General features: G+C 45.5%; 1 protein-coding gene across 1 annotated transcript in view; it reads left to right on the top strand.

The window, feature by feature from the left end:
* The window catches only part of arhgdig (Rho GDP dissociation inhibitor (GDI) gamma), a 66,546-nt gene that overhangs the window by 17,924 nt on the left and 21,819 nt on the right, over nt 1–26,803 (top strand). Inside the window, exons 2-3 of the mRNA XM_041205717.1 lie at nt 5,191–5,367; nt 26,073–26,156. Of these exons, the coding sequence (XP_041061651.1) occupies nt 5,191–5,367; nt 26,073–26,156 (261 nt within the window). The remainder of the gene's footprint in view (nt 1–5,190; nt 5,368–26,072; nt 26,157–26,803) is intronic.

Below are 26,803 nucleotides of genomic sequence, written 5' to 3' on the forward strand. Positions count from 1 at the left end.
GCTTGCGGGGGGGGGGGGGGGGGCTTCCCTAAGCTGAGAGTGAGCTCTTTCGTGCTTGTAAGCTAAGTGCTGCCTCAGGGAGATCAGCGCCAAATTCAAAAACGTGAAATATAGACAAATAAAATTTCCCTGACATGTCCCCTCATGTGACACTGCCACATGAATTGGGACATGCCCATCACTTTTAAATAAACTTTTATTACATTTTTAAAAACCTACATGAAACCTCATCCTGCCCGTGGATGAGGTTTCATGCTTTTTCTGAAGCCCGCCAGGGCTCCCGGCCTGCCCACCAACCTTGGACAGGCAGGTCCTTTAACTACTTCAATTAGTTTTTAAATGGCCTCAGTAGGCCGTTGACAATTCGATGGGCGCACAGCTGACTCGGCTGCACCCCCGTTGACCTGAAAATGGAAATGACGCGGGGTGACGTCTGGAGTTCCGCCCGACATCATCCCGCATCATTGTATGTGTCGGTGAGCGGGCCCGCTCGACGAACTCAATATCCTGCCCATAATAATTAAGAGGATCCAATCATTAAGCAAGTCAATGTTTGACAAATTGTAAGCTCCCTAGCTTCAAAACGTTATATAATAAAGAAGACATTATTAGTTAATTTTGCAGAATTCTTTGTTCCCAGATGACTGGCATACTTCCATTGGCAAGAGATAATGGGAATGCAGCCTCAGAACTTTGGTGACGTCAGATGAGATCATCTGCTGCTCTTCATTTGATGGATGAACAAGCCAATCCTGGAAAGGCAAAGTCTGCCACAAGTGCCACACATGAAGTTGTTCTTGCCCATGGTGCAGGGTGACCTCTGCTTCAGCCTTTGGAACTTCTGAAACAATGGGCAACATTTTGCCCTTGGTGGGGGTGCTCAGTGGGGGCAGTTGAGAAGCTGACCGCCGCCTGTGATCGGCTCCGCACCGCAACTTCATGTGGGCGGTCCAATTAAGGCCCACCCTGCGTGGATCACGAGCGGCAGTGTTGAGCGCTGCCTGTGCAGGCGGGGGGGAGGAGGGCGAGTGGGCCTGGTGCTCAGTTTGCATAAGCGCGAGAAAGAGTGCTTCAATCTCCCTGATGCACGGAGCTGTCTCAGGAAGATTGAAGTGGTGTAAAAAAAAAATGAAGTGAATAAAAACTTAATAAAACATGTTCCCCCATGTGACTCTGTCACATGAGCAGGAACATGTTTTTAATTCAAAAATAAAGTTTTTATTTTATGTTTATTTGCTTTAGGAAACCTTATCCCCCTCGTGGATGAAGTTTCCTAAAAAATGTAAAGGCCGCTTGGCCTATTCGCAGGCCCACCAACCATAAGGTTGGACGGGCAGCATAAATTTGAATTTATTTAGATTGTTAATGGCCTTAATAGACCTTTTAATTATCGGCGGGCGCACAGCCGGCTCAGGCGCGTGCCCGCCGAGTGAAACATAATGATGACATTGGGACGCACGCGTCATTTTACGCTCGGGTGTGTCGGGCGCATGCCTGCACGCTGAGCATAATATTCTGCCCTACATGTCATCGTGGTGGCGAACTCCTGGCCACAGCTGGTGTTGCCATTTGCATTGATTGTCAGCTAGACTTTCCCACTTGTCATGATTGATGTTGAGGACTTTCATATCCCTTTTGACAGTATCCTTGAATCAGAGCACTGGGTGCCCTGCTGGTGTCTTGGCACAGGCTACTTCCCTGTATAGCATATTCTTAGGGATGCATCCATGTTCTATCCTGTGCACGTGCCCAAACCATCAAAGCCTTCTTTGCTTGACTAGCATGCTTGGCATGTTTGCCCTGGAAAGCACTGCTTCATTGTCTTTCTACATGATGCCAACCATATGCTGTTGACACTGGAGATGGAAATTATTGAGCCTCTGTTTTTGGTGGGAATAACTTGCCACCCAAGGACAAAACTATTCACTATTTGTTCTTAGAAAATGTTAATATATCCATTCAAAACAGCAATATTTCTCTCAACATAAGTGTCACTGTTAAACCGTCAAAACGAACATTTTCAGGGGGTCAAACCAATATTTTAAGATATGCATTAGTTCTTGCTAATAAGCATGGGTTTCATAATCTTCATACAGTTTTTCTTATTCAGCTAACTTCTTCATCCATGAATTTGCAGCCAGAATCTATTGCCCCCTCCATCACATTGCATAACATTGTATTAAATGGATCATAAAACTGCAAGTACAGTGAGATAGGATCCGTTGCTAATAGACTACACTTTCCAGACACAAATTTATATGTTTATATAAATATATTGCAGTCCTACACATGGTCTACACTTGCCCTCTGCGATTTGCTGCCATGCTTCACCAGTGACTCTGGCACTCAGCATGACTGGTGCAGGGTGAGATGGTGGTGTACTGGCAATGTTGCTGCCCTAGTAATTCAGTAGGCCCAGGCTAATACTCTGGGGCACATGAGCTCAAATCCCACCATGGCATCTGGTGGAATTTAAATTCAATTAAAATATGGAATTTAAAGCTAGTCTCAGTAATGGTGACCATGAAACTAACTATCATTGATTGTTGCAAAAACCTATCTGGTTCACCAATACCCTTTAGGAAAGGAAGTCTGTATTCCTTACCTGGTCTGGCCTACATGTGACTCCAGGCCCAGACCTACAGCAATGTGGTTGTCTCTTAACTGCCCTCTGAAATGCCTGAGCAAGCCACTCAGTGGAAAGGCAATTAGGGTTGGGCAACAAATGCTAGCCTTGCCAGTGATGCTACATCCATGAAAGAATAAGAAAAAATAACTATCATGCCAAGGTTGTAAATACATAATTGGACCCTGACATTTACACATTAATGACGCTGACACCTGTTGCCACACCACCAATGTTTCCTGAAACCCAATTATTAAAATAGCAGCAGGCTGGGGTGGGATAGTAAGTCATTTAGCACTATTTTAAACTTCCACATCCCCCATTCTCAACAGATGGGGGAGATTAAAATAACTCTGATCATTTGTGGTATTGAACCTTCCTGAAATAGAGCTGTTTTGCCATTTTGCAGAACTGAAATAGAATTAGTTTGTCAGACTTCACTCTTTTACCCTTTAACTTGGGGATCGCCACTGTTCTACGGTGGTGTATGTTTCCAACCTAGAGCTAGCCAAGTTCTTGAGTTATTATAAACCCAGTTGCCCATGTGGATTAAACCACTCTCAACTCTTTGCACACAGTTTAAATGTTGTTATGCCCAGTGAAGACATGTGTCAGGACTTGGCCTTTCTTTCCCACTTCTCGATTGATCATAACAGGGTTATTTTGTAACTTATAAGGATAAAGGTATTAATTCAGTGTCTGAACTTCAATACTTATGTGCTGATTGCAAAAAACTCAGTCTGAAAGGCTTTCTTGAATTTAAACACAAAGGGGTAAGTCTTTATTGTGCTAGAAATCTACCCAGGTAAGAATGTAAAGATATTTAAAAGGTAAACCCACATCCCGACCTTCGCAACACACACACACACACACACACACACAAAAAACCAGCATGCAAAATTATAAATTATACAGTAGGGAGTTATTTTTTGGCCACATTTAAAATTCGATGATCAAAGGTAAAGAATAGAGAGGTCACTGTTTATGAGTCCTTAGTTGGTGTTTGTGGCTAAGGCAGATTTTTTTCCATGGTGGTCTTGAAATTCCAACGGAGTTGAGGCTAATGTAAATTGCAATTGCTAGAAACAGTCTCTTTTAATCTGTAATCCAAAAGTTGATGCGATTGTAGCTAAGGTTTCTTTTGATTGAAATTCTCTATCTTTGTGGTGGCTTCCAAAATGTTTCAGAGATAGGGTCTTGAACTTGAAAACAAGGCGAGAGAGATGGTTTTACTGATCCATTGGCAGATTTTTTCTAGATTGATTTTAGTAGCTTGGGTATTGTAATAAAAGACATTTTAAAATGGTTATTCTGGTCACATGGCCTCTCTCCCCATTGTGAGTTGGGTATTCCACAGAAGGTAATTGATTAGCTCATGTCTTGATAGACTTTGGCTATTGTTTTCTGGCCTGGGTGATTAGTTTCTTTAATGTCCCAGCCATCACTTCTGAATGGTCCATTCTTCCCTGTGAGCAGATAGGAAGAACACCTTCTATATAGCTATTGTCCTGGTAGACTTTCTATTTCTGCTTGAAAGGTAGCTTTATAGAAATGCAAATGGTGAGAACCAGTTACAGTTTCAATTCATCTCTGAAGTAACTCCTGACATCAGCAAGTGTGAAATTCCATAGGACGTTTGCCTTGACATGTCCAAATTGTAATCCACATTGGAAACTTCCAGAAGTTAGTCAACTTGTAATAATAGACATGTCAGGTGACCTGTGGCAGCCATCTTACATCAATGGGCAGAATTTTCTGCCTACCGGGCAGGCGGGCCTGTCCCAATCTCCGGCGAGCGGGGAGCCGATCCCCGCCGGAGAAGTGGGCCCCGGTGCCATTTTAAGTGGGTGGGCCAATTAAGGCCTGCCCAGCGTGACACCTGGCTGGAAGCACTATGCACCACTGTGCGGGTGGGGGGAATTCCCCAAATGCAAGAGTGCGCTCTTTCATGCAAGCGCACGAAAGAGTGCACATCTCCATGTTAATAAATTTCACTAAAACTTTATTAAAGTTTTTTAAACCCTACCTGAAACCTCATCCCGCTGGTGGATGAGGTTTCATGGTTTTTCTATTCCCCGCTGGGGCTCCTGGCCTGCCCACCAGCCTTAAGGTTGTTTTAATTATCCTGTCAATGGCCTCAATTGGCCATTGACAGGTCGGCGGACGCACAGCTGATTTTGCTGTGCCCCTGCCTTCCTGAAAATTTAACTAGGGTGGGATGACACCGGGGGTTCCTCCCAACGTCATCCCACATCATTTTGTGTGTCGGCGAGCAGGCCCCGCCCCCTTCTCGCCAACCTCAAAATTCAGTCCAATGTTTTTGCTTTCTTTTTAGAAGTCCTTTTAAAACAGTTCAATATATATTAGAGCAGCCAATGAAATTAAAGATTAATATCACACATGCACAAGTCATATCGTTGTGACAGTATTAATCTTAAAGTCTCTTACTATTGATATGCACACTGTATGTAATTGGAATTTCTATTCATCAAGAGGTATATTCAAAACCAACTACTGCAGCTAACTGACACAATAAATCTGTGTTCTTAATTTTTTTTTCTCAGATATTATGGCAGACAAGGATCCAGAGCTATATCCGGTAGAAGAGGATGCCTTAGTTGACTCAAACTACAAAGCACCAGCACAGAAGACACTTAAAGAAATTCAGCAGATGGACAATGATGATGAGAGTTTGAATAAATACAAACAAGCTCTTCTTGGCTGTGGGTCTCTGGACACAGGTTAGTATTTAGTTGATATTTATATACTAGGTTATGTGACTGCTAAAGGAATGGTAGTCTTTTTTCATGACAATAAACAGCCTTGAAATAATGATTTAAATTCTTTTCAAATGTTTAATTCATTTTTTTAAATATTAAATGTACGATTATGCAAATAGAATGCTAGACTGTTCCCATGCATTTGCAAAAGTGATGAGAGGCCTAGAAGATATGGAACAAGTGAAAAAGGCACATAGTACAGCTGAACCATGGAGTCAACTCTATTACAATAATAAATACCCTTAGTGAAATAGAATAACTGGAAACCTGGATTTAAAAACAGAAATTGCTGGAAATACAAGTACAGGATCTGAAAGAGAGAAGATAGCTCCATATTTTCAAGTGGGGGCATTTCATTAGCAATTAACAAAAGCATCTGGATAGCAGGAATCTGTCCTACCATGACACCGACCCCTCCCCCACTCCCTGGCACTCCAAAACCTCTGGTTTTCTCTTCAGTTGAAAGTTTGTTCGTTTGTTACTTTTTCTTTATAGAGCAGAAGGATAATCCATGTCTAATAAGCTGTTTTGGAGGGGTGAGGGGTTGCGGGAGGGGGTTGATTTCAAGACCAGGTTAACCTTGCGGTGGAATGGTGGGGCAGTGGGGAGAGAATAGGGAGAGGAGATTAGGTGGTCATAGACCATATGTAAAAGGAGGTAGGAAGTAAAATACAGCCTTCATCTTACCTCTTCCCACCTCCTCAGTGGTTGTGCCTGAGTAGTAGCAAGTATGGGGTGGAATTTACATGCGGTTTTCCTGATCAACCTCCATAACATCGGTGGAAGACTCATGAAAAATCTACATTTGCCCCAAAAGTTTCAGCAGGAAGTCAGAAGGACAGCTTTAAAAATAACCCCATGAAGAAACAATAGCTACTATTAAATTCTTAGGTTCTTGACATTACTACTTATCAAATTTCTGTAGTGACACCAGAGTTTAATTTAAAGTTTGCTTTTTACTACTCATCTTTTTTAAATGGCTTAGATATAATTCAGGCCTCACCCCTTCCTCACTCCTTGTAACTTCCGCCAGCCCTACAATCATATGAAACCTCTGGCTTCCTCCAAACCTGGTACCTTGTGTATCCGTGATTTTCATCATTTTACCATTGGTGGTCATGTCTTAAACTGTCTAGAGCTAAGTCTTCATTTATTTACTCTAACTGAAGGTTTCACATGCCAGTAATACATCTTAATGTTTCTATGGTCTCTATATTGGGTGTAAAAAACAAGGTCTCTAAAAAGCTTAAAAAACTTCATTTAAAATTAAATTAAAATGCAGATCTTACCAGTTTAGTGTGATCCTTGCCTTTGCTTTACCTTGCTGAGTTTTCCAATGTCTGGCATGTATTTGGACACTTTAAGCTGCACACAAACTTCTGAATGATCATTTGTTAACCAGCTCTGAGAGGGACAGAGGACTGACTTCATGGGTGAAAATACCTGTTCACACAGGTATGTGGATCCAAATGCTGAAAGCATTGCAAATGCAATTTTCTGCAAACAGTTAGATTTCACTGGCAGGGACGTCCAGCAGGTCAGAATAGAGGCCCCATGATCTCTCGGTAGCTTCAAGTGCAGTCCGCAGATCTCTAAACTTTGATGCCCACAATTTTGCTTTGCTGAGAAAGCTTTTCTCGTGCTTTGTTTGAAAAATGTAGTTGAACAGTTGAGGTGTGACAAACACTTTCACAATAGAAAGCACTGACAGCAATCTGAATAAATCCAAATTCGTCTGTCCAAGAAGGTGGAAATGAACGGACATCTAACTTTGCTTTCTTAGGAGCTGACATTTTGTCAAATGTAGCCCTCAATTTACAAACGCTGTGCGCAGTTCTGCATTACCGGATACAAATGGAAGCAGCAAGTCGGGACTTAAAAATATTCCAGTAATGAAGAAAACACAGACATTTACTATTGAAATCCTATACAGCTTTTATCAATATAACAAACCTTCTCGGGATAAGCAAATGACAAAATATTAGATTTAGCACCTTTCATGCCATTAATTGGACTGGCAGCGTGAGAGCCACTCAAAGTCATCTCGTGTGCCACCCGCCATTCCCCCCAGAGGCCGGCGTGAAACCGATTTGCATCCCGCTAATGGGATGCAGATGAAGGCAGGATCGGAATTGCATCCCCTCATGCCCGATTGTCCGCGACGCCAGCAGGAAATCACACCAGCCCAGAACATGCCTCGACCAATGTGGCATGCAAATGTTGGCACTTAACTTGAGAAGGCCTGGGGCAGCTCGCGGAGATGAGGAGAAGATGGAGGCCTCCAGCAACCAGAGCCTAGAATACCACATGCAGCGCTGGATGGGTGGAGCATCAACCACGTGGATCTTCTCTGCGCAGCAACATCCAGGAGGTGGTGGCCCTTGGCACAGAAACTTCTCCTGGGGTCTGGATCATCAAGCTGCAGGTGGAAGGCTGCAGGAAGTACTGCTGGATAGTGAGGGTCTGTGCTGAGGGAAGTCGGGGAGGAGAAGAATGAAGAGGTGGGGCTGGATGTGCAGGCCTAGAAGGGGGCAAGGGAGCTTGGGGCTGCTAGGGGAAAGAAAAGATCCACTTGCAGTGAGTGAGTTGATATGGAGCAGGGGCTGGGAAGGGCCCTGTTAGAGTGCAGGCGGGGAGGGGGCTTGGGCAGGCACGCAGGGGCTTGGGCAAAGGTGTGGATGGGCTGGGGGAGGTTGCTATTGAGGGAAAGGTATTTCAGAGGGCAGGGTCAGTGGAGTCAACAGAGGATTCCTGGGGGGCAAACTGAGGGTACCAGTGGTAGGAGGGGATGGTGATGGTTAAAGGGGGCAGGGGCAGTTGCTAGGGTGGGAGGGTGAGTGTGGAATGAGGTCGTGTGAAGGGACACCGAGGGCTGTTGGAACGGATATGGAAAGTGAGTCTGATTTAGGAGGTTGGAAGGATTAGAGTGGGCATATCTATTGTTAAGGTGGTGGATCTCTACATTAACCTGGATGGGACGGAGGGTGATGGGGGAGGGTTGAAGGGTGACAGTGGGGAGGTTGAAAGTAATTCCTGTGGGGCCAATGGTTATTTGGCGGGGGGGGCGGGTATGGGCGATTGGGGGAGGGGAAAGGGTGTTAGACTCTACCTCAAACGTTACTACTACCATGGCTGGTTGCAACCATGCAGAGCCTCGTGATGGAGATCTCGAGATGCTGCACGGGGTCATCGAGGGTGGGTGGAGATGCAGGTCAGCTCAACTGGACAACTGAAGGGGAACCCTAGCATGTAATATTTACAATGCTAGGGCGTTGGGACTGATAAGAGTGTGAAGGGCAAAGGCTCAGTGTGCACGGGAGACTTCTTGCACATGGCTCGCTTGGGGTGTCCCTCGGAAGATTATGGGTGGGGTGCGGATGGGGTGCAAAGGCTTGAGGAATATCGCAGATAAACCAAATCAGACATGATTAAAGTGCAAGTGAGCTATATTTACAAAAGTTCGATAGGTGTAATAATCATGGTGCACCTGTGCAACCACTTGTGTTAATTTTTCTTTCCCTACCACTTCTTTTAAGTGCTCCCCCGACATCTGCAGCAGGGGTGGAGGCAATCAGCTGACCCATTGGCCCTGTTGCCTTGGATGACCTTGGTGGCCGTCCCTTGGAGATCCGAGGCCTGGAAGGTCTCGGCTTACTTTGGCTGTCCTGCTGTGGGGCAGCTGCTCCCCCTGCGGTCACAGAGGATGAGGTTGAAGGGGTCACAGGTATAGGGGATTTGGAAGGGCCAGACGCCCTCAGAGAGACCTGAGTGGAGGTCCTGGGATGTCCAACTGCTGCTCCCCCTCCCTTTGGGTGCTTGAGGGCCCCTGCCCGACTCCTTGAGGGGAAGGGGCACCTGGAGGGAGGTGGAGTTGCCCCTTCCCCCTCTTGTGTAGCCACAACAAAAATTCACCCATGGCCACAGCGATGGAGTGCAGGTCTGTGCACATCTGTGGCAGAATCTGCTGGATTGGATTCTCCATGGAGTCCTCCACCCTCCCCATGGAGACCTCCATGTGTGCACAGCACCACTTCATCAGCCAGCAGGCAGGCAGGACTCCTCCGCCTCACGTGCCACTCTGCTGAAGGCATCCGACATCTGTGTCTGATGTTCCCCGGTCTCTTGATGACTCATCAGCATCCCTGGAATGGCCGATTCCACACACTTGTCATTGGACTCAAATCCCGCAGATGCCTCTTCCCCAGCCCTCCTCCAAGTGCCGGTGAGCTTGGCTGCCCTGCCTCCTCCTGCTGCAGACACAAGTCTATGCATTGACCAGCTGAGTGTGAAACGTTTCCTAATCCAGAACTAATACCAGGTGTGCGACTCTGGGCTGGTGAAGGGCGCATGTGTCTGTTGTGACGCATCTATAGGTGCACTTTGTTCATCAGAAATGCCCTCGCTCCTCTCCGGGCTTGTGTTCGAGCTGGACACGGGTTTTTCTTCTTCTTCCCTTGGACTCTTCCTGCTGGCACCTGTAAGTGAGACAGGAGAGGGTGAGTGACTGCATAAGCTGCCTCCAACTTGGAGACACCCTTGACCCTGAGGTTTCTATGATGTGCATGGATCTTTACTGGGTGGAAGCCAAAAGCCAATCTCTCCATTTCCGACAGTTCTGTCCCACTCCATCCGGCCGACTGGGCTGCCCGCTCCTCGAAGTCAATCTGTTCTTTCAACTATGGCTGACCCTGTTCTGTCTTCTTCCTCTCTCTACAATTATGGCTCAACTTCTACTGTGCAAATAGAGAAGATGGGTTTGAGAGCAATTGGGTTTCATGTATTTTTGTCACACTTCCGGTCTTACAAATAACCCACTAGATTGTATGGCATATGATTGATGCACTGTAGGTTGTCCAGAAGGGTTCTTGACCAGCACCTTCCAGAGCAGTGAGTTCATGCAGATATAAGGATAAGGCTCAGGGAGGCATGTCATTTGCGATGTTTGCTGGTGCCCTCAACCCTTGAGCCCCTCCCCCAACCCCCCCTTCCAGACAGCATGTGAGCTCTCTGTGTGCAAGTGTGATGGACCCACAGTGGCCTCTCCACCTGCAGAGTGGATGGACTGCAGTGGGGCTATGAGGCATGACCTTATCACTGTGCCACTGAGGCCCATGTCCTCTGTGCCTTTCATTGAGGTGAGTGTGAGCCGCTGAGGGTTCATTTACGCTGGCGGTGCAGATGAGGTCATCCTTTTTCGGCATTGCAGGGAAGTCCCTGCTGGTGGCCCTGGGCACTTCCTGCCCTGGAGGGTTTGTCTCTCTGCTCGGCCTCCTCCTTCTCCCATCAGCTGGAAAGGTGCCATCCCTCCTGACCTTGGTTGAGGAGGACGCCCAGGGAGGCGTCGCTGAACTTAGGCGTGGAGCTCTGTGTCCTCTTCTGGCCATCTCCTCAGTCAGCGTGATGGGTAAGTTGCTGTCTAAGCGCCTTTTAAATCTGGCGGCCGGATATGATGGCGGGTTGTGTGCCATCCAGCCCGCCCTCCACGTAAAAGGTCAGGAAAGCCCTGGCTGCATAATTAATGAGGCCGGGGTCGCATGATGCTGCTCAAATTCCCAGCGGCCTCTATGGTGGGAAACAGCCCCCATCCCTGCCCTGGGACCAGAAAGGAAAATTCGGCCTGGAGAGTTTGTGAAAATGTTGACGAGTATGCCAAGATTTTAGCTGTTTAGAGTAAGAGTGATGACGTTCATAAATGCCTGGTGTGGAACTGTGGATTAAATTATAACAGTCCCATCAAATCTCAGTTTACTTCACTGATAATACAGCACAGTTTTACTATAAAGTAGATTTGAAATTTCTAAAAAAAAATGAACTTTATGGCTTTCTGGATCCTTTTCATTGATTATGTATTTAAACGTCAGCACATTATAGATCCAATTTAATTAGAGAGTGAGTTAACAGCAAAGTTGTGTCCAAAATGAAATATTCAAATGCAACTATAAATTAGAATCAAAGAATTTCGCTGAGCGATTTAAATCTTTGGAGTCATAAAAATGCTTAGTATGACCAGTTATCTGCTGTGCAACATATCTACCAAGGACATTTTGAATTTTGAAGGGGTGCTGATCAATTTTTCCCACACCATTTGATTATCCCGTTTATATACCACTGAAGAAGCAGTCTCTGACTTGATTCAGGAGAAATCTGAATGGCTGGGATTAGTTTGGTGAAAGGATGAAAATAGACACTAATTGGATACTGTGCTAATAAGACATGCTTGTTTGAAAGTTCACAGTTTTGAGGTTAATTATGATTATCGGGATTTAAACAAGTCTGAAGACACTAATACAGACACCTGCAGGTTTAGCACTCAAGTGCTGATTAGAAGCAATTTTCATGGAGCGGTAAATGTGATCTTTATTTCCACTGAAGGTGTGCAGTATGCAGGTTGACACACAATAGTAAGTTCCAGGATGGCTCAGGGTCCAAACGAGAGGGCGCACAGGTCTCAGATATGGCGCTGGAGGTCCTATTGGCGGAGGTTCAAAGGGCGAGAGAGATGTCCTCCATGAGGAGGAAGAAGTCCATCTCATCTTCCTATCCTTCCTGTCCTTCTCTCCTCAGCAGCTGGTGGTGTTCTGCTGTCCTCATGTCATCCTGTTCATTCCTCTTGTGGACTCCCTTAGGAAGAAGCCCATGATCATGCACTCCTTTTCTCATGGAGATTCTTATAGAGTAGCAGAGCACTTATTCTTTTTAGGTGAAGTTCTCAGAATTTGCTGAATAAATGTTGATAAAGTGTTGGTGAACCCTTGACAACATGTCCAGAAAGTTTCCCAATGTGTTTGAAAAATCTTTTTCAAAGGTCCAGCAGCAAGTGAACAGTATAAGGTGAATATGACTTTAAGTAATGTTTGAAAATAATGTTGTTTGTACCTATTCATCTGGCTGCTGTTAGGTGAGGGCATTAGACCAAGCACTATCCCCCAAAAGTGCACTAAAGGTGGACTAAACTGGCATTTCAGCTCGAAAGACCCCGTCTTGGCCACCTCAGAGGCTCTTCTGCACTTAAATGAGTCAGCAAACATTGGCCCTCAGTTTTCAGTCAGTTACCTCACCCAATTCAGTTTCAATATAAAAGGACTAAAAGAAAGGTAGCTCCAAATAATGCGTGAACACTGCCTTTATATGGTATATTAAATTGTCAAACATTGTCTGATCTAATCTCCTTGCAGTGACGTGAAGTGTAAAATCAAGCTCAGTTGTGGTTATCTGCTTGTTGTGATATCTTGCTCTGCCTCCTTTGTCCTAATCTTGTTAAGACTAAGGTACTTACAGTTTGAACCTCTGTAAAACTGAACATTGCAGCTTTCTTTCTGCATGTCTATTTGCAAATTATTGATAAGTACCTCATGCAAATCAAGTATGAATAGATGAGAGATATTAATTCAATTGGACCAGAGATTCTGTGCAGCAATTAGTCCTGGACTCCGGTACTAACAGTAATCCCACTCACAGCCAGAATTTGTGTGGTTACTATTAGTCTTAATGAATGGAATTTAATGTGGGTGATGGGGGTCTTGGACGAGAGATTGGAGTCACTTCTCTCTGGGAGACTCAACGCAGTTACCAGTTAAACAGTCACTTGCTTGGATAGCATTGGGCCTCCCACTCAATTAAGTCCCGAGTAAGGTGGAAATCCTGCCCCCATGATCTGCGAGGCAAGCAGAAGATGGCAGCTCTCCAGTACTGGTGGCACATTCAAACCTACAGAAGGAATCGGCCATGGATCCTAGATAGAGGTCAGTGTGGCGGGAATGGGGGTTGCAGGGAGGGGGTGACTGTTAAGGGGCCAGGGAGGGAGGTCAGTAGAAAAGGGAGGAAGGTGGCTTTCAGTGGGCATACCCCTTCCCTGATGCCAGGTCCCTCTATCAGGCATGGAATGCCTGTGGATGAGGAACCCCCACCTCTGGTAGGCAACAGACAAACCCAATAGGGTTTGCTGGGCAGCTTCTCTCGATGGATACTAGCAGCAGAATGATGAGGCCCTTAATTAGTCTCAATTGGCCTCTGGGTGAGAAGGTGGCCCTCCACCTTTGCTGTCTAGAGCTTAACCGGTGTGGAGTCGGGATATCGGCGGGGTCCCTACCCTGTACTCTGCTGCCTGATCAAATGCGCCCCCATACCCCCGCTTCCAAACTTATCTCTGGTGTGGGGGGGAGGGGGCCATTAAATTCTGCCCAATGATCAAGTATTGCTTGTCAGCAGCAAAGTAATTTGAGGCATCTGTGTTATTTGTCATGGTTGTTTGTTGCCAGTGAAGGAAATTAAAGTGTGCTTCTTAAACTGTTTGAGGGCCCGCATTATAAGCGTAGGTAAAGTGGGAGTCCATTGAGAAATATCCAATAATAAACACAAGTTTATTTTTGTATCTCTTGCCCAAGATGCCAAGAATGAAATAATGACTATCCAGTTTGGTGATCACAATATGAAATTGAGCAAGCAAGTCATGTCACAGTTGGGAGGATACCAGATCCAGAAAAATAAGTTTGTAAACTTGCTGTGAACATTGTGGTATCCCTAATTGCTGTGCTGAATTTAGAGAATCATTCATTCCTATTTTGAACATTACTGCTATAGATTGTCAGGATATGAAAACGTAATTTGAGATCAAATGATCTGACACTGATTTCTCCTCTAAGGATCCTTTGAACAAGTCTATGTTAGGATCTTAATTAGAACCATTTTCAACACTATTGAAAATTATGTATTCTGTCTATGTAGTTCTTTTAATAAACAGAGTCAAATTAACTCATTAGTTCAGCTTCCATTGTCCAGTATGCATGCAATGATTTTTTCTTCATTTATTTTGATGTTTTGGAAGCCTACCCCAAATGTAAATGTAATGTTTCACCAAGATCACCAGTCAGTACTGCTGCCTGCCACACTACATATAAGTATGGGTAAATGTGGGTATGGCAAATATTCCTCTGTTACTTACACAAACCAATCTCCCAGATAACCATTACTATTTAAGTAGCAAGATAAGGTTTACAGTTGTTTCCCTGCAATGGTTACATCAACAGGGGGGACCATTTTTGATTTCCTGACTGAAGCACCTAGAAACTTTGCATACACAGTGATCTTAATTGGCTGGTTGGCTCTTCATTTGTCAAGTTCCTGAAGATTTCTTCCGACAGGTTTTGTGAGTACTTGCAAAATAAATTCCTGGATTGAAGAAATGGATATTCCAATGGGAATCCCTTTGCTCTGAAGAGGATGAGGATTTGGACAAGTGTAAATTGGAGGCATGGAGTAAGGCGTCAGGGAGGACATAACATTTAGAATTCCTTTACAACATGTTGAAACACACTCTGCAGGATTTACAGGTTAGGAGGTATTATTAACATTTCTATGCCTGTTGGTGCCTCAGAAGGCTGTACTTCTCCTGGAGGTTATTGTGAGGCTCTGACAAACGTTGGCTGATCATTTGCAGCTCACGTCCATTCAGAGAATGCTGTCTGTAGCAGTGAGAGAAACCTCTGTCTTGAGTGTTTTTGGCCACTTGCAGATAGCCTTGGGTAACCTTGTCACACTAAGTCAGGCAGCAGCACATGTCACTATGATGTATTATTTCCCAAATAGACCCAGTCAAATCTTGCAAGTCCTGTGAAAGTCTCTGTTCAGGTTGACTCCCAATGCACCTACTGAAGAAACAGTGGCTGCTACTCCAGAAATCACCAGTGATCACATGTTCACAAAGCCATCACACATATGGTGGCATCTCACTCACTGCCAGCCCGTTCGCTCTCTCACATACCCTCATATCTCCATCTAGCCTCATCTCCTCTGGGGACTGCCTCCTCAGCTCTCACCATCTTGAGGCGATTTGCACAGGTCAACATGTGCCCCACACACATCCTGGAATACCCCAATTCCTCAGTACAGCCCTTGCCCCGCAGCCTCTTCCCTTGCCTGAGGCCACTTCTACCCCTTCCCCAAGTAAGCCCTAGCTCTGCAGCTGCTGAAATGCCACCCCCACCTTACAGCTGGTCTGGTAGGTAGCAACCTGCCCATGAGCCCCGTAAAAGTGATGTGATGCTGTCTGTGAAGTCCCAAGCGAAGTGCAGCTCGCCTGGTGCACGTCGACTACATACAGTTGTGAAACACGTCGGCATGCAATCATGCCAACATGCCCGGATAATTGAACATGGTGGGGGGGGTTGATTCCAGTGAGCGGGGTTCATAATGAGATGCTATTGAAATTAGGGGCAGAATTTTGCCCTCATCGGACGGGCCCGGGAGTGGCTGAGAAACCAACCACTGCCTGAGATCAGGCGCCAACCGTGATTTCACACTGGGTGGCCAATTAACGGCCAGTCAGCGTGAAACGGGCACTGCAGTGCTGCCAGGGTGGGGGCATGAGGAGCGCGAACACTGAAGATCGTGCATACGCGGGAGCGCAAGCAGTAAAAGTTCCCTGAGGCACAGAACTGCCACAGAGAGGTGAAGATTTTTATCAATAATAATAAAAATTTATAAATTAATGAAAACATTAATGTGACTGTGTCACATGAGCAGGGATATGCTAAATATGAGTGTAAAATGTTTTTTTTTAAATCATGGATTGAAACCTCATCGTGCCTGTGGATGAGGTTTCACCAAAAATGCACAGGCCGCTTGGCCTTTTTGCCGCCCGCCAACTGAACGGTTGGATGGCAGTGAAAAATTCTGAACAATTAGTTGATTAAGGGCCTTCTTAGGCCGTCTAATTGTTGACAGATGCGCTGCCGACGCCCGCATGTACCAGCAGTCCGAAATATTGCTCGAGTGACGTCATCGGGTGTCATTTTCTGCTCTAGCGTATCGGGCGCACGTCGGGTGAAAAACTCTGGCCTAGGTTCCTGACGTGCGGTGTTGGGAAACATGATCCACCGTTGACAGTTGGAGCGGACGATCGCAAACTGGGCTCACCAGGGTGTAAAACCGATTTTTGGCCTTCTCGCCATATTGTCCACTCACACCCGCCATCAACAGGATCGGATGATTCTGCCCTCATTTTTACAATCGTCACTACGGTGTCTCAGTATATGTATTTAGATTCTGTTGCATTTATATGATTCTATGATTACAGGATAGTTCTTATTTTTTAGCAGGTGACATTTCTGAAATCTATGGATCACTTCTCGAAATATTTCCCACTGCTCTTGGTCAATATTTTAGCTTCCCTTATTCCAGCCTCATCTCCTCATATTAGTTTGTTTTTAGTCTGTGGCCCGGATTTTCACAACAATTGGGGTGGAAGTTGACATCGAGGGCACGGGGGACATGTTGGGTGGGTAGAGAAGCACTAAGTTAACATGGGGATATGGGGGCCTTTGGGGTGGGTAGGGGGTACTAAATCAGCATGGAGGTATGGGGCCAAGGGGTGGGTGGGGGCGTGGGTTGGCATAGGCTGGCATGGATGAGGCATAGGGAGCATGTGGGGGTGAGGGGGTTGAGGGGTGAGGGCTGGAGGATTTATTTATTCTTATTTTTTATTTACTTAAACACAGAACATAGCATAGAAGCAGGCCTTGCGCCAAACCCACCTCCGCACCTGGCAGCCTCTGGATTCGTTGTGGGGTCTCCTGCCCCGACTCATGTTTCAGCCTGCAACCTCCCCCCTCCCTCCCACCCCGCCAGCCGACTGATAATCTGACCTGTGGGCGGACAACTTTTAAGGTCAGGTTCGCTGAGCCAGGAAATCTCCTGACTTGGTGAATCCAACCCAGAGGCAAAAATCTGGACCTGTAACTTTAATATTTCAATTACGTATGTGTCTCAATCATTATTTTAAAACACATCATGTTTTGCTTGCGATTGCCTAGATGCTCCCCTATACTTCTCTTCGCATTTCTGGTCCATTTACCATTATTAATCCAGCAGTGATTCTTCTCCTGTTGGACATCTTACATACAATGTGAGAAAGGAATCCTATACAAATTATAAAAACTTCATTCCCTTTCTCTCATTCGCTGCCTCATCTTGCCAATTGTTTGGGAGTAATTGAAATTATTAATATTCTATGCCTTTTACTCATTTTATATTTCAGATATGTCTACATATTCCTCCTTTCATATTCTCTTCCACTATTAGTTGGTCTGTGATATACCCCTATTAGTGTAATTAATCCCATATTCTTTATCCCAATTCATATGGAATCCATTACCAACTTAATGTTAGTTATGTTCTTTTTTACTACTACCATTACATCATATGTATGTAGACAGCTACTCCACTTCCTTCCCTGGCCATTTTAAATTATGTTATATCCTGAAATAGTTAACTGCAATTCTTGTTTTTTGTTCTGCAGCCATGTTTCACTTATTCTTACTATCACTTGTTCCTCTCTAGCAATTATTGCCTCCAGTTATCCCATTTTGTTTTGGATGCTGTGCAGATTTAATTTATTTTTATTAATCATTCATCTCACTTTATTTTGACCTTTTATAATTATGTTCTGTAACTTCATATGGTCATGTTTTTACCCCGATTCCTTTACTCTCATCTCATATCTTTTATCTTCAGGCTATATTGTTTCTCCCAGGTTCTACATCCAGTGTTATTAGGTTAAAGTCTTACCTACAGCCCTGCTGATCTCTTGCACAAGGACCTTATCCCATTCCACTTCAGATGGAGCCTGTCCCAGTGATACAGGTCCTTTCTTTTGCAGTATTGGTGTCAGTGTCTGATGAAATCGAACCCCTCTTTCTCATCCAACTCATTCAGAAGAAAAGTTTGCATTTATATAATGCTTTTCATGACTATTCCAACAAAGTACTTTTAAAGTGTAGTCACCATTGTAATCCAGGAAACAAGGCAGCCAATTTGCGCACAGTTATTTTGATTTTTTTTTTCCCCATAATTTTCCTCTCCTAGAGCCTTTCCACTTCTCCATTCAATGACTCATTCTAGGAGTATCAAGTCATTAAATTTCAAATTAAATGATGGCACAACGTCAACACTTTCAATAAGGATTAAGGTTTTCTCCAAATTTATCATAGGCAAAGTGTGATTTCACCAATGCCAGCAACCTCTGTGTATCTTGCCATTTAGAGGTACAGTAAGAAGAGGAAGAGGTGATTGATAGTGTGGTGCACCAGGAATTTCCTTGGGTCTTCTCCCAAACAGCAGCTGTAGTTTCAGCAGAAGACTGGTAGAAACCCTGGAACGACACATGAGTGGGATCTCCCCTGATCTTCTGCTGAGATTATGCCAGACAATCAGGATAACTAACCCCAGAGGAAATTACAGGTAGTGATGACAATACATCTGTTCCGTACCTGCTGGTTCTCCAATTTGCATGCGGATAGGAGGAGGAGAGAGAACACAGTAGATATGATTTAGAATAAAATGTTCTAAATGTCCAAGTCTGATTGCCCAATTGGGAACTGAAAATTGATTGTAAATGGATTGAAAAGAATCACAGATTCAAAACTGTAGCAGTGCTCATGTCAACTCCATAACACCAGTGAAAGCACCTAGAAAGTTCCAGTGGCAAACGTTATGTGACGCAACATGTGTAAGAACAATAATGTTCTCCTAAGAAATACAGTTTTAAAATTACAGCTTAGTGATACCAATTTTGGACACTTGATTTAGAACTAACTCAAATTGTCATTCTCATCTGCTTTCTTGGGACAGTTTTGGGAAAGCATCAAATGGTGAGGAAAATCTGGATTTTCACCACAATCCCTTCTTTTAAAAAACAAGATTTTGGAATTGTTGCAGAATATAACAGCACTTGCTTCCATTTTACAGCCCTAATTATTCCTTGTTTCAGTTTACACTTGAATCCTGTCCAATGTGTTGAATGTTTTTAAAAAGGTATATTAAAGAGGAAAGTAAATTCACTGGGCAGAATTTTCCCGTTGGCGTGTGGGGGCGGGCCCTGCACGCCAACACCTAAAATGACGCGTGGTGATGTCAGGCATGCATCCCGACGTCACCACGCACCATCGCGATATTTGGGAAGGTGGGCGTGCTATAAGTTCGGATGCGCACCCGCCTTCAATTAACGGGCCAGTTAAGGTGCCTGAGGCAGCAACTGAATACAATTTTTCACAGCCCATGCGATCTTCAGGATGTTACATGGGCGCAACGGGCAGGCGGGTCAGAAACATTTGTATAAACCTCATCCACGGGCGGGATAAGAGGGATGAGTGGGGTCGTGAATGTGATCTTTCAGGTATTTAAGTGTGAAAGTTACTTATACTTGCCTGTGTGAGCAGGGATACTTCAAAACTCACACCAGCTGCTTGGACAGGAGTAAAAGTCTTGGTCAGGACTCTACAGTAAAGATCATTTTTGGGGCCTGCAGCTTTCAGGAAGCCTTCCCTTAGCCTGGGAATGGGAGTTGTGCTCTCCACTGAAGGCACTTCCTCTGAGGAGGAAGGGAGGGCCAGAAGGGGGAGGAGGCCAGGAGTCTACATTCAACCTCCAGGGGAGGCACCTTTGGGAGGACAGGCACAGGCACAAGGGGCGCAGGGCCAACAGGAAATCGAAGGCGGAAGGAGCCACAGAAGATGCCACTATCCTGCTGCCAGGGTTTAAAGGCGGCGAAGCAGCTACCTCAATATGTCTGAGGTGCAGTGCTGAAGGAAGCTCCGTCTCTCAAGGGAGACAGTCAACTATATCTGTCAGATGATTGGCCCTGAGATCTCCGCAAACTGTGTGAGTGGGCACCCCATGCCAGTGGCTCTAAAGGTCATAGCTGCTCTCAACTTCTAAGCTTCCAGCTCTTTCCAGGAGTCGGTGGGTGATCTTTGTGGAGTCTCCTAGTCAGCTGTCCACACTTGTATCAAGCAGGTGACAGACGCTCTATTCAGGCATGCATTGACCTTCATCCACTACTGCTGGGACCAGGCAAGCCGACAGAGCAAGCCAGAGGCTTTGCAGCCATTGCTGGCTTCCCCTGCGTCCAATGTGCTATAGACTGCACACATGTGGCCATCAAGGCACCAGCGGGTGAGCCCGGTACCTTCGTCAACAGGAAGGGCTTCCACTCCATGAATGTGCAAATAGTGTGTGACCACAGGATGCTGATTCTACAAGTCTGTGCAAGGTACCCAGGCAGCTCCCATGATGCCTACATCCTCAGACACTCCCAGGTGCCGGGGCTCTTCAGTGCTCTGGCTTGGCTGGATAGTTGGCTGCTGGGTGACAAGGGCTATCCCCTCAGAAGGTGGCTCATGACACCTCTCTGCCATCCAAGAACAGAAGCTGAGCAGCGGTACAATCAGAGCCACGCCTCCACAAGGGCTGTGGTGGAGAGAACCATCAGTCTTCTCAAGATGCGCTTCCGATGCACTGTGAACCTCCCTGCTCACTGTAGATGGATGGGCGCCGAGCTGAGATACTTGGTGCCCAAACCATCTCCCACACTGGCACTGACCAGCTCAGGTCAATACCGCTGTGAGGGCTTGCTGGTCAGAACGCAACCCCAGGAGGCCCTGATTGTTCTCCTGGAGGAGCCTCTCCACAAGAGTCGTCACTCTCTCCATGGATGATGCATGGCGCTCGGCCATAAGGCTCATTGCATCGGTGATGCTCCATGTGGACTCCTCAAGCATGGGCACCTTGCCACGCATAGTCTCATGTATATCTGACAGATCCTGCTGCATAGCCTGCTGCACATCCAGTGTTCGCTGCCTCACGGACGACTCCAGAGGCCCATCACCAGCAACCGACTGAGCATGTACCTGTCCCCAGCAGTCCTCCGACTGCTGGTGTCCTGGGCACTCTTTGTCTCTGCCCGCACCTCAATTGAGTGTGAAGTGCCCCCATCGCTGTGCCCTGGGACACTAACCGAAGATCTAACTCCCACCGAGGTGCTAGAGTCTGCGCTGGTGCCTGTCTGGCTGAGATGGTGTGACATTGGTGAGTGGATTTGCTCTGGGGCCTCAGGGGTGAGAGGTGGTCGCTCTGCCTCCTCCTTCCCACCCTGCTCTGTTGATGCTGAAAGGAAGAAAAAGGACATTTGATTAGTTACAGTGCAAACAATGTCAATTTGCATGCCGCTCCCCTGGTTCATTTTGCGCTCATCCTTCCATAATCAATGGTCAACCCATGTTGCTAACTTCAGTCACTGAGCATTCAGCAGTACCATGGCTTTTGGGACACACATGGTGACCTGAGTGCTTGCCAAACAAACCTTCCTGTGGCACCCCAGCCTCACTGCCTCCGGTGGACCTGGGGGCATGGCGCCTCTCCAGATCCATGGCCTGCTACTCGTAAGCTGTTAGGATCGCCAGCTAGGCCTGGCCTCCGCCAGTCCACATCCACTCTGTGGAATTGTGCACAGTCTTCTCCTGAAAAGGAGAGAAGAGCATTGATTAGTCCAGCCTGAACCTGAATTCTCATCTCATCCCTGCCAACCCAGCCAGCGAGGGACACTGCAGGACTCCAGTTCTTCATCACCCCACAGCGGCTGCACACTCACCCAAAGAGGCCAGAGCTGACCACCCATCCCCATTGCCAAAATGCTGCCTCTTCACATGAGGCACCACAAGGTGTTACTTTGCAAAGCAAGGAGGCACAAGCATGTGGAACACAAAGACCAGCAGATGGATTGGTGCCCCACCAATTGGAAGCTCCCCTCCCAGCATGTTAACACCCTGACTTCGATGTGCTTCCCAGTTCCAGCACTCTGCCTAGGTGCAGACTCTTGACTTTCACCCCCATTCTATACTCTGGGTGTCAGTGTCACACATGCTGTGGGTGCAGAACACATCCTAGCTCAGCCCTGTCAGGGTGAACTGGGCATGGGCAATATCTGCTGGCACACCCAGCGAGGAATACATGCTGTGAAGGATTCAATGCTGTTACTGTTCTCAGAGTTGCTGTTGGGGAGGGGAGGTGAGGGGTGGGGGGTGGGGGACCTTGCGGGGGAAAGGCTGACGGCTGCATTAAGCAACCTCAGCCAACATGGTACAAACACTTCCCAAGCGCGGGGGGTCATTGAATCTTTTGCGGAACTGGATCCATGTGCGCCGCACCACGTCATGGGAGCTCTCACTCTCGGCCACCTCCTCCCTCGCGCATTTGGTCAGGTGGTGAGGCCTCAGCCTCCCGTGCCTCGGAAGAAGGACCTCCAGCCATACTGCCACCTCCTCCAGGAGGGCAGCTAGGCACTCATCGGAGAAACGAGGGGCTCACTGCCCCGCTGGCCTACCCTCTGGCCCGGCCTGCCCTATTGGCCTACCCTCCGGCCTGGCCTGCCCTACTGGCCTACCCTCCGGACTTGAGTTAGGCACATTGCCCCTCTGATGTGCTCTTCTCCCAGCCATTGTGAGGAACCTTGCAAAGGCTGCCAGGCCTTTATTTAAACAGGCCGCCGGGTCGCCATATGACCGGGCGGTCTGTGCATGGCCGCCACTGCCCACCCACTCCCACTATCCACGGGAGTCATGAACTATGCTGGGCAGGCTTCAGTTGGCCCGCCCACGTAAAATGGCGGCACGGACCCGATCGCAGGCGGTGATTGGATCTGCGCCCACACATGCCCGCTCTTGCACGGCCCGCCCAACATGGGGAAAATTCCCCCCACTATGTTTGATACAGACTAAATAGTAATCTGAATGATGAAACACACCAACAGCCCTAACTGGAGAATATTTGCTTCCTAGGAGATTACTTTGGTTGAACCTCTGCAGATTTTGTTGTTTCCACAAAAGGAGCAATAAGCATCATGCAATTTTTAGCATTTAATAATAATATTTAGGACCTAAAAAAATGCCTTGAAGCACCTGGCATGCAGGGTTGCATTTGAAATGTTGTTATGTAGCCAGTCAGAAATTTGATGCTTTATTTTATTGTTGGAATGTGGGTAATGTAGAGAAGGTTACATTTATTAAGAGTGAACTCAATCACCATCATCCAAATGCTACTGGTACTTAAGTAAGTTGGGGAGTGGGGAATAGTGGGGAACTACAAATGCCAGGTTAAAGCAGTTAGGGGATTGGAAGGTGTTAAAAACTGGGTGGGGGTTGGTGGTGAAGAAGTAGGGGTGAGCGTTGTGTGAAGGTGGAGTTAGTGGAGACAGAGGATGGTGCTTTTGGGTGCTGTTGGTAATGGAAAAAAGAGCATTGGGATGTTCTTGCCTCACATGATGATTCTATAATAATGGATGGTTTTGATGGAGGAAAGCAAAACACGGTGATGGTTGTTGTGTTTGAACCAGAGCTGGGCATTGATATCTAAGGCAATTTTGCACCACATATTCTTGTCTTTACTCTGTCTGACTTGAAGCAAAAGTCAGGTCTATATTTGAGGAGACATCTAAGGTGGGAAGAATTATGAATTAAGTGCTGGAGATTTGTCTGTCTTAAGTCCCATTATTTTCTCTATTATCATTATTTACTTTTATTAAATCTACTAACTTCTTCCCCTTGACATATTTTAAGTTCTATTATACTGCTATTATTTTGTCCACTTCCTCCACAGCAAAAAACAAATATAAAGTACTTATGTAACAAGTCTTCCAAATGATAGCCTCACCTGAATCCATCTTTAATAGGCCCACATTCTCCTTAACCACTCATTCCCTCTCAATATATTTGCACTAATGTTTGATTGTATTCCTTGCTTTTTTTCATATTCCTTCATGCGCTTCTTATTACTTTCCTTATATTCCTTCATTGTATTTTCGTCCCAATCTCCTGAATTTCCACTTTGCCTAGCATTTGTATAAACCTTGGGGATAATTTTCCTGGGACACTTTTAACCCTAAAGAGCTGCCAAGCTGCCCAGGGTGGGGTTTTGAACAGCAATGCTGGTTTGGTCTGCCTTTAGCACGAGATGCTTATTTGGTAAAAGAGTGTGTGCTAAGAATGGTTGTCCTAAGGATCAAGGCTTTGAGTGATAATTAAATTACCTCCTTAACGTTCATTAAAAATGCTGTATCCCATTTTGCTAGCTATGCCTTCAATTAATGACCTTTCCTAACAGCAACTGGCTGAACAGGGGTAAACAAGTCATTGCTGAGAATTTCTTGCATTACTTAAAGCGGTGCTCAGCTTTCACTGTTCACTTGCCGCAGTGTTTGTAAAGACATTCTGGGATACATCAGGAGGAGAGACTTTATGGGGCACTTTATGAAGACTTCAACACTCTGTCAAAACTTTTCCTAGAAACATGTACTGCTCCATGAAAATTGCTTCTAATCACTGCTTGAGTACTAAAGCTGCAGGTACCTGTTTTAGTGCCATTAGGCATGGTAATCATTAATTAGTGCCAGGATTGTGGGATAAAACCAGACTTTTGAACAGGCAGGTCTTATGAGCTTATCACCTACTGGGCTCTGTTTTCATTCTTTTCCTTCTCTTAGTTTGAAGTTATCTGTTGCCTTTTTCATTGACCATGGTTACTTATCTACAAAGTGGAGCTTATGTGTTTTAGGTGTTCAATTTTGTATCATATTCAACATCATAGTTGAATACTTTTCACTGTTTCTCTGCAGGTTTACTCTTTAACAGTTCAGCCCAGTTTACTGTGGTCCATTTATTTCTCATCACTTTGAAGTTTGCCTTTTGACTCTTCCTTCTCGCTATCAAATCCAATAGCAATTCAGTCATAATGTGCTCACTGTTTGCAGGATGCTCCTTCACTGTCAGATTGTTCACTAATTCCGGTTCATTACTCATCATTAAATCCGAATAATATGATTTCACTTTACAAAACAGAAGACAGGAATATGTCTAAGCATTTCAGAGGCATTAACTTGTTTACCATACCTGGGGCTATATTTATTGTGTTCCTGAACCTTTAGAAAGCAGCTTCAGAATAAGATGTGAACATACTGGGGATGAAACACTTCTTGAGCAGTGACATAAAAATGGCCGTGGCAGGCAGCCTAGCCTATACTCGGCTCGATCTTTCTATTCCACTGAATTAGTTCCGATGGTGACAGGTTGTTTAGTTGAATGGGTTGGTAACGTTCATAAAGTACAATGTTTAACAACAGCCATTGCCAGTGTGGAAAGGTGTTTTGCTGGGAATTTCCTTGTCAGATTAACTATCTTTGCTTTGGTGGAAAGTCAGCAGAAACTCAGGATAAGTATGTAAACCGATTTTCTACAGTTGTAATATGTCTGATTAAGAGAACCTATGAAGAAATCTTGGCATAGATTCTTCATAAGCTTTACAACTACTGTTGTTCTTGCTGATTACAGAGAATGCACAAATATGCACATGGGTAACTCTAATGATGTTCATAAGACTAATAGTTGGGGAGGTAGTAGAAAAGTTAGGAAAATAGAATAAAGTCTTGATATTACCTTTAGGGTGAAAGCTAAAATAACATAAGTGAAGATATTTTGTCTGAGCTACAGTTATCTTTAAGGAGAAATTGGACAGGCGAAAATGTGGAAGGTTGCAGTGAATTGGCAGCTTGTTTTACACTGCAGCCAATTTTCTTTTCCAAGTGCATTTTGAAGTGGGCTGCAGGTTTGCTGTTGCCCATTTTGCACTTTCACCAAAGACCAGTTTCACCAACCCCTCCTCATCATTTCTGTCCATTGAAACTGTTTAGTCAGAAGCGCAATAAATATGTTGATATGATGATGCTGTTGTTGAACTATTGCACTGAAGAATGCAATAAGCTGAAGATATTACAATACTCTTTATCTGCTGTCTGTAAAGGCTACTGACATAAAGCTGTTCTGATGAATGTTTACCTTTTGCAGATCCCAGTACACCCAATGTTCAAGTAACAAGGTTGACCTTGGTCTGTGCTGCTGCACCTGAGCCCATTTCTATGGATCTAACAGGTAAGATTTTATAAATTGAACAATTGCTTTCTAGTCCACTAAGTGTGATAATTCCAGCTGTTCTGTCTAATATTGACGTGAAAGTATATAAATTCATAACAAAGCAACATGTTATACATATCCCTTAGCTATATTACCATTAGTTGTTGTATAATCTGAATGTCAGAGATGTTAGATTTAATTGTAGGTTTATCCTGGGGCTGTATTTTATGTGTCCCTGCTGGGCGTGTTTCCTGCAGGGGAGGGGGGCATGTAAATTAAGGAGGATGCCCAACCCACCACCTTCCCACCCACCCCTGAGCTCACCCCTATAATATGGGGATTGGGTGGGCTGCTGATTTTTCCATATTTAAATATATAATCAAGGGTCCATTAGACTTGTTACCAAGCCAATTGACCCCGATAATGTGTGGGCAGCATCATTTAAAAAAAATCAAAGGGTAGGAAGGAAGGGGGTGCAATATTCAGGGGCTGCTCTTTGCAGATTAAGGAGTGGCCCACCCCCTTTTATCCTACCCACTTGCTGGCTTAAACCCACCACCCCCTGACTACTCTCCCATACCTTCCTAAACCCACCATGCCCAAGGCCCCAGACCCTCCTGTTATTGGAGATCCACTGGGCCTTCGTCTGTTTCCTTGTTGTAGTC

The sequence above is a fragment of the Carcharodon carcharias genome, chromosome 15 (genome assembly GCF_017639515.1).
Source record: "Carcharodon carcharias isolate sCarCar2 chromosome 15, sCarCar2.pri, whole genome shotgun sequence".
NCBI classification, from domain to species: domain Eukaryota; kingdom Metazoa; phylum Chordata; class Chondrichthyes; order Lamniformes; family Lamnidae; genus Carcharodon; species Carcharodon carcharias.